The sequence below is a fragment of the Haliotis rubra genome, unplaced genomic scaffold, assembly GCF_003918875.1.
Source record: "Haliotis rubra isolate DU_JTF1 unplaced genomic scaffold, ASM391887v1 Scf795, whole genome shotgun sequence".
Taxonomy (NCBI): Eukaryota; Metazoa; Mollusca; class Gastropoda; order Lepetellida; family Haliotidae; genus Haliotis; species Haliotis rubra.
In genome coordinates this window covers 412,002-426,580 of record NW_025767518.1, presented here as the reverse complement: position 1 = coordinate 426,580, position 14,579 = coordinate 412,002, and the positions used below count along the sequence as shown (strand labels likewise).

General features: G+C 47.9%; 1 protein-coding gene across 1 annotated transcript; it reads left to right on the top strand.

The window, feature by feature from the left end:
• Positions 1 to 547: 547 nt before the first annotated feature.
• On the top strand, positions 548 to 14,579 carry LOC124261304. The gene is made up of 3 exons (XM_046695612.1): positions 548 to 634; positions 1,288 to 2,169; positions 14,357 to 14,579. The coding sequence occupies exons 1-3, from the start codon at positions 632 to 634 to the stop codon at positions 14,507 to 14,509; spliced, it is 1,038 nt and encodes a 345-aa protein (XP_046551568.1). The 5' UTR covers positions 548 to 631; the 3' UTR covers positions 14,510 to 14,579.

Genomic DNA, 14,579 nt, shown 5'->3' with positions numbered 1-14,579 from the left:
TGCCTGTGTACTCGTTATTGAACGACGAGCGTGAAGCACTCACATTGAATAGTTGAAGCAGCGCGAAAATAGTTACAGCAACGAGAATATATAATCTTAACAGCAAGAAAATAGTTGACCAATTCGAATTACCGTGTGTTTTATTGTAAATAAACAACGAGCATGTGGAATGATCTTATCTGTTTATGAACTCGATTTTGTTTCTACAAAATCCGTTTCAAAACATAAATATTTTGAAAGTTTTCTACAGTATCTACATGAAAAAAATACTGTCGACACGAATCATACTAATCTAACATGTTGAATAATTTTAAATGGCTCTATGGTGCAAACAAAGATAAAATTTGTATTCTCTATCGAATACCAGGCAGAAAGTCATTTTTAAAGATAGTAAAGAAAAAAAGCCGAAAGAATGCCTCGAAGCCACTCATGACGTGAATGACCACCCATCAAGGCCGTGGAAGCACGTGACCGCTAGTGAACGATCAGGGTACAACAGCTCTGCCCTGACGTATGAGATTGACAGTTTGACAGCTGCGTGTACCCATATATAACGTCGGGTTTATATGTGAGCCGTGCGTCTTCACAGAGATTGTGATCCTATACTGGTGTGTCGGCTACAACACCCAAAATGGTATGTTTTCACTTTTTTTACAATATCCGTTTATTATTTTCCTTATGTGTCTTAAATATCAGGACTACATATGAATCTTTGTTTTAATTACCACTCTTCAAAACCATTGATGTACGTACATGTCAACTTTAGGGTTGTAATTTTCCTACCCACATAGCGTTAGTCTCGTGTAAAAGATACAAGCACAAAAAAATCCTTAGTAAAACATACAACCATTGTTAGTTGTTAGCACAAACAGCCACACATACACACACGCACGAACGCACGAACGCACAAACGCCCGCACATACATAGCCTGAACAAGCAGCATCATTCACCTGAAAGAGCAAGACTTACCTCCGAAAAATCGTGTTCAACAATAAAGAAGAAGTTGATATCCAAAATACTTCATAGTTCATCTCCTTAAATGCCGTTTAAAGAAATGGGGCGGTGTGATAGCCTAGTGGTTAAAGCGTTCACGCCGACGATCCGGGTTCGATTCCCCATATGGGCACAATGTGTGAAGCCCATTTATGGCATCCCCTGGCGTAATATTGCTGGAATATTGCTAAAAGCGGCATAAAGCCCAACTCACTCACTCACTCACGTTAAAGACGTAAAAAACATCAATACGTTTTGTTTTTAAGTGTATTTTTACGAATCATTTTTCACAGATGTCCTCAGGCAACCTCGTGCTCCTACTGTGTGTCTGTCTGTGTGTCCAGTTGGCAGCTGGCCAGGTCGCGTGTCCACCCGGATGCAGATGCACCACCTCCAACAACAACATGAACTGCCAGCGCCTCTCCATCTTTCCCACTTACATTCCCTCCTACATAACCACGGCCTATTTCTATTATTCAAACTTCAGGGAGATCCCCAGCGGAAGATTCCATGGAAGCCCCAATCTGAAATCTATAAGATTTAGTTATGGATCCCTGGGCACAATACAGAGCTGCGCGTTCTCCGATATCCAAGCTTCAGTGTCCTTCACCCGAGTAAACATCACCAACATCAGGGGAGGCGCCTTTAGCAACCTGGACAAAAACATCTACCGTCAAATCACATTTTCCTATTCCAACATCACCACCATCGATTCCTACGCATTCCACAACCTGACTGGTTTGAACTCACTTACCTTCAGCTATGCCAAGATCTTCACCATCCAACCGTATGCTTTTAAGGACATCATCTACAGTCGGTCCTTGAGGATTCAGTACACCAACATCACAAATCTTCAGAGCTACGCCTTTGATCTACCTTCCAACAGCATCCAATCGTCCCAGATCTCCAGAGGCTCCGTCATGAACATCGGCTGCAACACCCTTGAGGAACTGACGTTGGTGCAGTACCTGACAACGCCGTGCAACTGTGACAACGTCGAGCTGTACAGACGCGGAACCAGGTTCTCCGGCAGACAGCACTGCTTTGCCCCCAACCAGACCCAGAACCTCACCCCAGGCAGCATCAACCGCTGTCAGCGTCCTGATGTCAGTGTGCCGAGTGCGTGCCCCGGGAGTTTCAATAATGTTGACACTGGCGCCACACCGACCGTCAGAGTGAGTATATTTTCGTGCCTTTCACGAATGTTTTGGTAGCTGTCAAATGTAAATGGTTAAGTTGCTGTTATATCCTTCGAGTGACGTCATACTATAGTTTTATGAGGAGAAGCATATTCCAGTTATGTTCTATATAAAGACGCAATTTCTCAAGAACACTCAGACTGTAGACAGTCATTGTCTCGGGAACAGTCTGTAAATACTCCTTCTGTCCCAGGGAGCTCCACAGACCATCCCTTTGTCCCAGGGATGGGCAAAAGAAAGTCCCCATGTCTCGGGAACAGTCTGTAGATACTCCTTCTGTCCCAGGGAACTCCACAGAACATCCCTTTGTCCCAGGCATAGGTAAAAGAAAGTCCTCATGTCTCGGGAACAGTCTGTAGAGATCCCTTCTGTCCCAGGGAGCTCCACAGAACATCCCTTTGTCCCAGGCATAGGCAAAAGAAAGTCATCATGTATCGGGAACAGTCTGTAGAGATCCCTTCTGTCCCAGGGAGCTCCACAGAACATCCCTTTTGTCCCAGGGATAGGCAAAGAAAGTCCCCATGTCTCGGGAACAGTCTGTAGACATCCCTTCCCCCACAGGGAACTCCACAGAACATCCCTTTGTCCGAGGGATAGACTAAAGAAAGTCCTTTTGTCTCGGGAACAGTCTGTATACATTCTTTTTGTCTCAGGGAACTCCACATAACATCCCTATGTCCCAGGGATAGACTAAAGAAAGTCCTTTTGTCTCGGGAACAGTCTGTAGACATTCTTTTTGTCTCAGGGAGACTCCACAGAACATCCCTATGTCCCAGGGATAGGCAAAGAAAGTCCTCATCTCTCGGAAACAGTCTGTAGATACTCCTTCTATCCGAGGGAACTCCACAGACCATCCCTATGTCCCAGGCATAGGCAAAAGAAAGACCCCATGTCTTGGGAACAGTCTGTAGATACTCCTTCTGTCCCAGGGAACTTCACAGACCATCCTTATGTCCCAGGGATAGGCAAATGAAAGTTCTCATGTCTCGGGAACAGTCTGTAGATATCCCTTCTGTCCCAGGGAACTCCACAGAACATCCCTTTGTCCCAGGGACAGGCAAAAGAAAGTCCTCATGTCTCGGGAACAGTCTGTAGATACTCCTTCTGTCCCAGGAAACTTCACAGACCATCCCCATGTCCGAGGGATAGGCAAGAGAAAGTCCCCATGTCTCGGGAACAGTCTGTAGATATCCCTTCTGTCCAAGGGAACTCCACAGAACATCAATTTGTCCCAGGGATAGGCAAAAGAAAGTCCCCATGTCTCGGAAACAGTCTGTAGGGATCCCTTCTGTCCCAGGGAGCTCCACAGAACATCCCTTTGTCCCAGGGATAGGCAAAAGAAAGTCCTCATGTCTCGGGAACAGTCTGTAGATATTCCTTCTGTCCCAGGGAGCTCCACAGAACATCAATATGTCCGAGGGATAGGCTAAAGAAAGTCCTTTTGTCTCGGGAACAGTCTGTAGACATTCTTTTTGTCTCAGGGACCTCCACAGAACATCCCTATGTCCCAGGGATAGACTTAAGAAAGTCCCCATGTCTCGGGAACAGTCTGTAGACATTAATTCTGTCTCAGGGATCTCCACAGAACACCCCTATGTCTCAGGGATAGACTAAAGAAAGTCCTTATGTCTCGGGAACAGTCTGTAGACATTCTCATTGTCTCAGGGAACTCCACAGAACATCCCTTTGTCCCAGGGATAGGCAAAAGAAAGTCCCCATGTCTCGGGAACAGCCTTTAGATATCCATTCTGTCCCAGGGAACTCCACAGACCATCCCTTTGTCACAGGGATAGGCAAAAGAAAGTCCTCATGTCTCGGGAACAGTCTGTTGATATTCCTTCTGTCCCAGGGAACTCCACAGACCATCCCCATGTCCGAGGGATAGGCAAAAGAAAGTCCTCATGTCTCGGGAACAGTCTGTAGATAGTCCTTCTGTCCCAGGGAACTCCACAGACCATCCCCATGTCCGAGGGATAGGCAAAAGAAAGTCCTCATGTCTCGGGAACAGTCTGTAGATATCCCTTCTGTCCCAGGTATCTCCACAGAACATCCCTTTGTCCCAGGGATAGGCAAACGAAAGTCCCCATGTCTCGGGAACAGTCTGTAGATATTCCTTCTGTCCCAGGCAACTCCACAGAACATCCCTATGTCCCAGGGATAGGCAAAAGAAAGTCCTTCTGTTTCGGGAACAGTCTGCAGACATCCCTTCTGTCCCAGGGAACTCCACAGAACATCCCTTTGTCCCAGGGATAGACTAAAGAAAGTCCCCATGTCTCGGGAACAGTCTGTATACATTCTTTTTGTCTCAGGGACCTCCACAGAACATCCCTATGTCCCAGGGATAGACTAAAGAAAGTCCCCATGTCTCGGGAACAGTCTGTAGACATTCCTTCTGTCCCAGGGAGCTCCACAGAACACCCCTATGTCCCAGGGATAGACTAAAGAAAGTCCTTATGTCTCGGGAACAGTCTGTAGACATTCTCATTGTCTCAGGGAACTCCACAGAACATCAATTTGTCCCAGGGATAGGCAAAAGAAAGTCCTCATGTCTCGGGAACAGTCTGTAGATACTCCATCTGTCCCAGGGAACTCCACAGAACATCCCTTTGTCCGAGGGATAGGCAAAAGAAAGTCCCCATGTCTCGGGAACAGTCTGTAGATACTCCTTCTATCCCAGGGAACTCCACAGACCATCCCTATATCCGAGGGATAGGCAAATGAAAGTCCTCATGTCTCGGGAACAGTCTGTAGATATCCCTTCTGTCCCAGGGAGCTCCACAGAACATCCCTTTGTCCCAGGGATAGGCATGGAAAGTCCTCATGTCTCGGGAACAGTCTGTAGATACTCCATCTGCCCCAGGGAACTCCACAGACCATCCCTTTGTCCGAGGGATAGGCAGAAGAAAGTCCTCATGTCTCGGGAACAGTCTGTAGATACTCCTTCTATTCCAGGGAACTCCACAGACCATCCCTATGTCTGAGGGATAGGCAAATGAAAGTCCTCATGTCTCGGGAACAGTCTGTAGATATCCCTTCTGTCCCAGGGAACTCCACAGAACATCCCTTTGTCCCAGGGATAGGCAAAAGAATTTAATCATGTCTCGGGAACAGTCTGTAGATACTCCTTCTGTCCCAGGGAACTTCACAGACCATCCCTATGTCCGAGGGATAGGCAAAAGAAAGTCCCCATGTCTCGGAAACAGTCTGTAGATATCCCTTCTGTCCCAGGGAACTCCACAGAACATCCCTTTGTCCCAGGCATAGGCAAAAGAAAGTCCTCATGTCTCGGGAACAGTCTGTAGAGATCCCTTCTGTCCCAGGGAGCTCCACAGAACATCCCTTTGTCCCAGGGATAGGCAAAGAAAGTCCTCATGTCTCGGGAACAGTCTGTAGATACTCCTTCTGTCCCAGGAACTCCACAGAACATCCCTATGTCTCAGGGATAGGCTAAAGAAAGTCCTTTTGTCTCGGGAACAGTCTGTAGACATTCTTTTTTTGTCTCAGGGACCTCCACAGAACATCCCTTTGTCCCAGGCATAGGCAAAAGAAAGTCCTCATGTATCGGGAACAGTCTGTAGATATCCCTTCTGTCCCAGGGAGCTCCACAGAACATCCCTTTGTCCCAGGGATAGGCAAAAGAAAGTCCTCATGTCTCGGGAACAGTCTGTAGACATCCCTTCTGTCCCAGGGAACTCCACAGAACATCCCTTTGTCCGAGGGATAGGCAAAAGAAAGTCCTCATGTCTCGGGAACAGTCTGTAGATATTCCTTCTGTCCCAGGGAACTCCACAGAACATCCCTATGTCCCAGGGATAGGCTAAAGAAAGTCCTTTTGTCTCGGGAACAGTCTGTAGACATTCTTTTTGTCTCAGGGACCTCCACAGAACATCCCTATGTCCCAGGGATAGACTAAAGAAAGTCCCCATGTCTCGGGAACAGTCTGTAGACATTCCTTCTGTCCCAGGGAGCTCCACAGAAGACCCCTATGTCCCAGGGATAGACTAAGGAAAGTCCTCATGTCTCGGGAACAGTCTGTAGACATTCTTATTGTCTCAGGGAACTCCACAGAACATCCCTTTGTCCCAGGTATAGGCTAAAGAAAGTCCCCATGTCTCGGGAGCAGTCTGTAGATACTCCTTCTGTCCCAGGGAACTCCACAGAACATCCCTTTGTCCGAGGGATAGGCAAATGAAAGTCCTCATGTCTCGGGAACAGTCTGTAGATATCCCTTCTGTCCCAGGGAAATCCACAGAACATCCCTTTGTCCCAGGGATAGGCAAAAGAAAGTCCTCATGTCTCGGGAACAGTCTGTAGACATCCCTTCCCCCCCAGGGAACTCCACAGAACATCCCTTTGTCCGAGGGATAGACTAAAGAAAGTCCTTTTGTCTCGGGAACAGTCTGTATACATTCTTTTTGTCTCAGGGAACTCCACATAACATCCCTATGTCCCAGGGATAGACTAAAGAAAGTCCTTTTGTCTCGGGAACAGTCTGTAGACATTCTTTTTGTCTCAGGGAGACTCCACAGAACATCCCTATGTCCCAGGGATAGGCAAAAGAAAGTCCTCATCTCTCGGGAACAGTCTGTAGATACTCCTTCTATCCGAGGGAACTCCACAGACCATCCCTATGTCCCAGGCATAGGCAAAAGAAAGACCCCATGTCTTGGGAACAGTCTGTAGATACTCCTTCTGTCCCAGGGAACTTCACAGACCATCCTTATGTCCCAGGGATAGGCAAATGAAAGTTCTCATGTCTCGGGAACAGTCTGTAGATATCCCTTCTGTCCCAGGGAACTCCACAGAACATCCCTTTGTCCCAGGGACAGGCAAAAGAAAGTCCTCATGTCTCGGGAACAGTCTGTAGATACTCCTTCTGTCCCAGGAAACTTCACAGACCATCCCCATGTCCGAGGGATAGGCAAGAGAAAGTCCCCATGTCTCGGGAACAGTCTGTAGATATCCCTTCTGTCCAAGGGAACTCCACAGAACATCAATTTGTCCCAGGGATAGGCAAAAGAAAGTCCCCATGTCTCGGAAACAGTCTGTAGGGATCCCTTCTGTCCCAGGGAGCTCCACAGAACATCCCTTTGTCCCAGGGATAGGCAAAAGAAAGTCCTCATGTCTCGGGAACAGTCTGTAGAGATCCCTTCTGTCCCAGGGAACTCCACAGAGCATCCCTTTGTCCGAGGGATAGACTAAAGAAAGTCCTTTTGTCTCGGGAACAGTCTGTATACATTCTTTTTGTCTCAGGGAACTCCACATAACATCCCTATGTCCCAGGGATAGACTAAAGAAAGTCCTTTTGTCTCGGGAACAGTCTGTAGACATTCTTTTTGTCTCAGGGAGACTCCACAGAACATCCCTATGTCCCAGGGATAGGCAAAAGAAAGTCCTCATCTCTCGGGAACAGTCTGTAGATACTCCTTCTATCCCAGGGAACTCCACAGACCATCCCTATGTCCCAGGCATAGGCAAAAGAAAGACCCCATGTCTTGGGAACAGTCTGTAGATACTCCTTCTGTCCCAGGGAACTTCACAGACCATCCTTATGTCCCAGGGATAGGCAAATGAAAGTTCTCATGTCTCGGGAACAGTCTGTAGATATCCCTTCTGTCCCAGGGAACTCCACAGAACATCCCTTTGTCCCAGGGACAGGCAAAAGAAAGTCCTCATGTCTCGGGAACAGTCTGTAGATACTCCTTCTGTCCCAGGAAACTTCACAGACCATCCCCATGTCCGAGGGATAGGCAAGAGAAAGTCCCCATGTCTCGGGAACAGTCTGTAGATATCCCTTCTGTCCAAGGGAACTCCACAGAACATCAATTTGTCCCAGGGATAGGCAAAAGAAAGTCCCCATGTCTCGGAAACAGTCTGTAGGGATCCCTTCTGTCCCAGGGAGCTCCACAGAACATCCCTTTGTCCCAGGGATAGGCAAAAGAAAGTCCTCATGTCTCGGGAACAGTCTGTAGAGATCCCTTCTGTCCCAGGGACCTCCACAGAGCATCCCTTTGTCCGAGGAATAGGCAAAAGAAAGTCCTCATGTCTCGGGAACAGTCTGTAGATATTCCTTCTGTCCCAGGGAGCTCCACAGAACATCAATATGTCCGAGGGATAGGCTAAAGAAAGTCCTTTTGTCTCGGGAACAGTCTGTAGACATTCTTTTTGTCTCAGGGACCTCCACAGAACATCCCTATGTCCCAGGGATAGACTTAAGAAAGTCCCCATGTCTCGGGAACAGTCTGTAGACATTAATTCTGTCTCAGGGATCTCCACAGAACACCCCTATGTCTCAGGGATAGACTAAAGAAAGTCCTTATGTCTCGGGAACAGTCTGTAGACATTCTCATTGTCTCAGGGAACTCCACAGAACATCCCTTTGTCCCAGGGATAGGCAAAAAAGTCCCCATGTCTCGAGACAGCCTTTAGATATCCATTCTGTCCCAGGGAATCCACAGACCATCCCTTTGTCACAGGGATAGGCAAAAGAAAGTCCTCATGTCTCGGGAACAGTCTGTTGATATTCCTTCTGTCCCAGGGAACTCCACAGACCATCCCCATGTCTGAGGGATAGGCAAAAGAAAGTCCTCATGTCTCGGGAACAGTCTGTAGATAGTCCTTCTGTCCCAGGGAACTCCACAGACCATCCCCATGTCCGAGGGATAGGCAAAAGAAAGTCCTCATGTCTCGGGAACAGTCTGTAGATATCCCTTCTGTCCCAGGTATCTCCACAGAACATCCCTTTGTCCCAGGGATAGGCAAACGAAAGTCCCCATGTCTCGGGAACAGTCTGTAGATATTCCTTCTGTCCCAGGCAACTCCACAGAACATCCCTATGTCCCAGGGATAGGCAAAAGAAAGTCCTTCTGTTTCGGGAACAGTCTGCAGACATCCCTTCTGTCCCAGGGAACTCCACAGAACATCCCTTTGTCCGAGGGATAGACTAAAGAAAGTCCCCATGTCTCGGGAACAGTCTGTATACATTCTTTTTGTCTCAGGGACCTCCACAGAACATCCCTATGTCCCAGGGATAGACTAAAGAAAGTCCCCATGTCTCGGGAACAGTCTGTAGACATTCCTTCTGTCCCAGGGAGCTCCACAGAACACCCCTATGTCCCAGGGATAGACTAAAGAAAGTCCTTATGTCTTGGGAACAGTCTGTAGACATTCTTTTTGTCTCAGGGAACTCCACAGAACATCCCTTTGTCCCAGGGATAGGCAAAAGAAAGTCCTCATGTCTCGGGAACAGTCTGTAGATACTCCATCTGTCCCAGGGAACTCCACAGAACATCCCTTTGTCCGAGGGATAGGCAAAAGAAAGTCCCCATGTCTCGGGAACAGTCTGTAGATACTCCTTCTATCCCAGGGAACTCCACAGACCATCCCTATATCCGAGGGATAGGCAAATGAAAGTCCTCATGTCTCGGGAACAGTCTGTAGATATCCCTTCTGTCCCAGGGAGCTCCACAGAACATCCCTTTGTCCCAGGGATAGGCATGGAAAGTCCTCATGTCTCGGGAACAGTCTGTAGATACTCCATCTGCCCCAGGGAACTCCACAGACCATCCCTTTGTCCGAGGGATAGGCAAAAGAAAGTCCTCATGTCTCGGGAACAGTCTGTAGATACTCCTTCTATTCCAGGGAATTCCACAGACCATCCCTATGTCTGAGGGATAGGCAAATGAAAGTCCTCATGTCTCGGGAACAGTCTGTAGATATCCCTTCTGTCCCAGGGAACTCCACAGAACATCCCTTTGTCCCAGGGATAGGCAAAAGAAAGTCATCATGTCTCGGGAACAGTCTGTAGATACTCCTTCTGTCCCAGGGAACTTCACAGACCATCCCTATGTCCGAGGGATAGGCAAAAGAAAGTCCCCATGTCTCGGAAACAGTCTGTAGATATCCCTTCTGTCCCAGGGAACTCCACAGAACATCCCTTTGTCCCAGGCATAGGCAAAAGAAAGTCCTCATGTCTCGGGAACAGTCTGTAGAGATCCCTTCTGTCCCAGGGAGCTCCACAGAACATCCCTTTGCCCCAGGGATAGGCAAAAGAAAGTCCTCATGTCTCGGGAACAGTCTGTAGATACTCCTTCTGTCCCAGGGAACTCCACAGAACATCCCTTTGTCCCAGGGATAGGCAAAAGAAAGTCCTCATGTCTCGGGAACAGTCTGTAGAGATCCCTTCTGTCCCAGGGAGCTCCACAGAACATCCCTTTGCCCCAGGGATAGGCAAAAGAAAGTCCTCATGTCTCGGGAACAGTCTGTAGATACTCCTTCTGTCCCAGGGAACTCCACAGAACATCCCTTTGTCCCAGGGATAGGCAAAAGAAAGTCCTCATGTCTCGGGAACAGTCTGTAGATACTCCATCTGTCCCAGGGAACTCCACAGAACATCCCTTTGTCCGAGGGATAGGCAAAAGAAAGTCCCCATGTCTCGGGAACAGTCTGTAGATACTCCTTCTATCCCAGGGAACTCCACAGACCATCCCTATATCCGAGGGATAGGCAAATGAAAGTCCTCATGTCTCGGGAACAGTCTGTAGATATCCCTTCTGTCCCAGGGAGCTCCACAGAACATCCCTTTGTCCCAGGGATAGGCATGGAAAGTCCTCATGTCTCGGGAACAGTCTGTAGATACTCCATCTGCCCCAGGGAACTCCACAGACCATCCCTTTGTCCGAGGGATAGGCAAAAGAAAGTCCTCATGTCTCGGGAACAGTCTGTAGATACTCCTTCTATTCCAGGGAACTCCACAGACCATCCCTATGTCTGAGGGATAGGCAAATGAAAGTCCTCATGTCTCGGGAACAGTCTGTAGATATCCCTTCTGTCCCAGGGAACTCCACAGAACATCCCTTTGTCCCAGGGATAGGCAAAGAAAGTCATCATGTCTCGGGAACAGTCTGTAGATACTCCTTCTGTCCCAGGGAACTTCACAGACCATCCCTATGTCCGAGGGATAGGCAAAAGAAAGTCCCCATGTCTCGGAAACAGTCTGTAGAGATCCCTTCTGTCCCAGGGAACTCCACAGAACATCCCTTTGTCCCAGGCATAGGCAAAAGAAAGTCCTCATGTCTCGGGAACAGTCTGTAGAGATCCCTTCTGTCCCAGGGAGCTCCACAGAACATCCCTTTGCCCCCAGGGATAGGCAAAAGAAAGTCCTCATGTCTCGGGAACAGTCTGTAGATACTCCTTCTGTCCCAGGGAACTCCACAGAACATCCCTATGTCCCAGGGATAGGCTAAAGAAAGTCCTTTTGTCTCGGGAACAGTCTGTAGACATTCTTTTTGTCTCAGGGACCTCCACAGAACATCCCTTTGTCCCAGGCATAGGCAAAAGAAAGTCCTCATGTATCGGGAACAGTCTGTAGATATCCCTTCTGTCCCAGGGAGCTCCACAGAACATCCCTTTGTCCCAGGGATAGGCAAAAGAAAGTCATCATGTCTCGGGAACAGTCTGTAGACATCCCTTCTGTCCCAGGGAACTCCACAGAACATCCCTTTGTCCGAGGGATAGGCAAAAGAAAGTCCTCATGTCTCGGGAACAGTCTGTAGATATTCCTTCTGTCCCAGGGAACTCCACAGAACATCCCTATGTCCGAGGGATAGGCTAAAGAAAGTCCTTTTGTCTCGGGAACAGTCTGTAGACATTCTTTTTGTCTCAGGGAACTCCACAGAACATCCCTATGTCCCAGGGATAGACTAAAGAAAGTCCCCATGTCTCGGGAACAGTCTGTAGACATTCCTTCTGTCCCAGGGAGCTCCACAGAAGACCCCTATGTCCCAGGGATAGACTAAAGAAAGTCCTCATGTCTCGGGAACAGTCTGTAGACATTCTTATTGTCTCAGGGAACTCCACAGAACATCCCTTTGTCCCAGGTATAGGCTAAAGAAAGTCCCCATGTCTCGGGAGCAGTCTGTAGATACTCCTTCTGTCCCAGGGAACTCCACAGACCATCCCTTTGTCCGAGGGATAGGCAAATGAAAGTCCTCATGTCTCGGGAACAGTCTGTAGATATCCCTTCTGTCCCAGGGAAATCCACAGAACATCCCTTTGTCCCAGGGATAGGCAAAAGAAAGTCCTCATGTCTCGGGAACAGTCTGTAGATATTCCTTCTCTCCCAGGGAACTCCACAGAGCATCAATATGTCCCAGGGATAGGCTAAAGAAAGTCCTTTTGTCTCGGGAACAGTCTGTTGACATTCTTTTTGTCTCAGGGACCTCCACAGAACATCCCTGTGTCCCAGGGATAGACTAGACAAAGTCCCCATGTCTCGGGAACAGTCTGTAGACATTCTTATTGTCTCAGGGAACTCCACAGAACATCCCTTTGTCCCAGGTATAGGCTAAAGAAAGTCCCCATGTCTCGGGAGCAGTCTGTAGATACTCCTTCTGTCCCAGGGAACTCCACAGACCATCCCTTTGTCCGAGGGATAGGCAAATGAAAGTCCTCATGTCTCGGGAACAGTCTGTAGATATCCCTTCTGTCCCAGGGAAATCCACAGAACATCCCTTTGTCCCAGGGATAGGCAAAAGAAAGTCCTCATGTCTCGGGAACAGTCTGTAGATATTCCTTCTCTCCCAGGGAACTCCACAGAGCATCAATATGTCCCAGGGATAGGCTAAAGAAAGTCCTTTTGTCTCGGGAACAGTCTGTTGACATTCTTTTTGTCTCAGGGACCTCCACAGAACATCCCTGTGTCCCAGGGATAGACTAGACAAAGTCCCCATGTCTCGGGAACAGTCTGTAGACTTTCCTTCTGTCCCAGGGAACTCCACAGAACACCCCTATGTCCCAGGGATAGACTAAAGAAAGTCCTTATGTCTCGGGAACAGTCTGTAGACATTCTTATTGTCTCAGGGAACTCCACAGAACATCCCTTTGTCCCAGGTATAGGCTAAAGAAAGTCCCCATGTCTCGGGAACAGTCTGTAGATACTCCTTCTGTCCCAGGGAACTCCACAGACCATCCCTTTGTCCCAGGGATAGGCAAAAGAAAGTCCCCATGTCTCGGGAACAGTCTGTAGAGATCCCTTCTGTCCCATGGAACTCCACAGAACATCCCTTTGTCCCAGGGATAGGCAAAAGAAAGTCCTCATGTCTCGAGAACAGTCTGTAGACATTCCTTCTGTCCCAGGGAACTCCACAGAACACCCCTATGTCCCAGGGATAGACTAAAGAAGGTCCTTATGTCTCGGGGACAGTCTGTAGACATTCTTTTTTGTCTCAGGAGCTCAACAGAACATCCCTTTGTCCCAGGGATAGGCTAAAGAAAGTCCTTCTGTTTCGGGAACAGTCTGTAGATACTCCTTCTGTCCCAGGGAACTCCACAGAACATCCCTTTGTCCCAGGGATAGGCTAAAGAAAGTCCTTTTGTCTCGGGAACAGTCCCAGGGAGACTGTGTAGAAAGTCCAGGGATAGGCTAAGCTAGTCCCGCTGCCTCACAAACAGTAAGCAGCAAGTCCTTCTGTCCAAGGATGCTTTGTAAAGAGACCCTCTGGCCAAGTGATAGGGTACGAAAACGTCCAAGCGTCTCAAGAATAGTCTGTAGAAGTGCTCCTGTCACTGGAATATTCTGTGAAGAGTCTGTCTGTCACAGGGACATTGACCATGTCGCTCGTTAGATGTAATTTCCATTAGAACACACTGTCCGAAAAATTATAAAGAGAAACATCAAATCAGTAGGGCTGTAACGAGGCATCGAACTATCGGTGGATTGCAATTGTTGAGTCTCCGATAGCACTTAATCGAGGGTAGAAACGAAAACTGTGACTATAGATAGTTGGCTTTCGTTGATAAACGCGATGCAGCAAAAATAGAGGATGTTTGGGTGCAGACTTGCTGCTTCATTGAGGTCATGTGCTAACTGTTTACTTGATCTGGGTTTCAAGTTTCTTGTCAGTTATTAAAGAGACTGAAACGACTTCAACTTGTTCTCATTTCACATAAACCATACATTTATTTAGAAAATGACTTCAATTGAGACAATTCAATGATAAAAAAGCTATTGCAATGGTATTGCAATGGTTGGTCGCTATCGCAATGGTTGTTTCCCTTTCAGTAAGCCCCCTTGACAATTAAGGAATCGATACTCTATGTTTTTTTCACATGTAAATATTTTAACTAGGGCTACCAATGTATTTCACTGTTCTGATTCTTTCAGCCTCCTATCCCAACAAGTGGCAACTGCACCCGTGAACAGATCCGCCTCCAGTTGGCCAATCAAAACTACAGGGAGGCGCTGGCCTGCTTCCGGTTCAACTTCGACATGTCGGACAACAACCTCAGCTTCAAATTCGACATGTTCCTTAATTGAAGCAGGGCTTAATCTTTGGCCTGTTTCATAAACGTATCATGCTGATATGAAGAAACAATAAATATAAAAC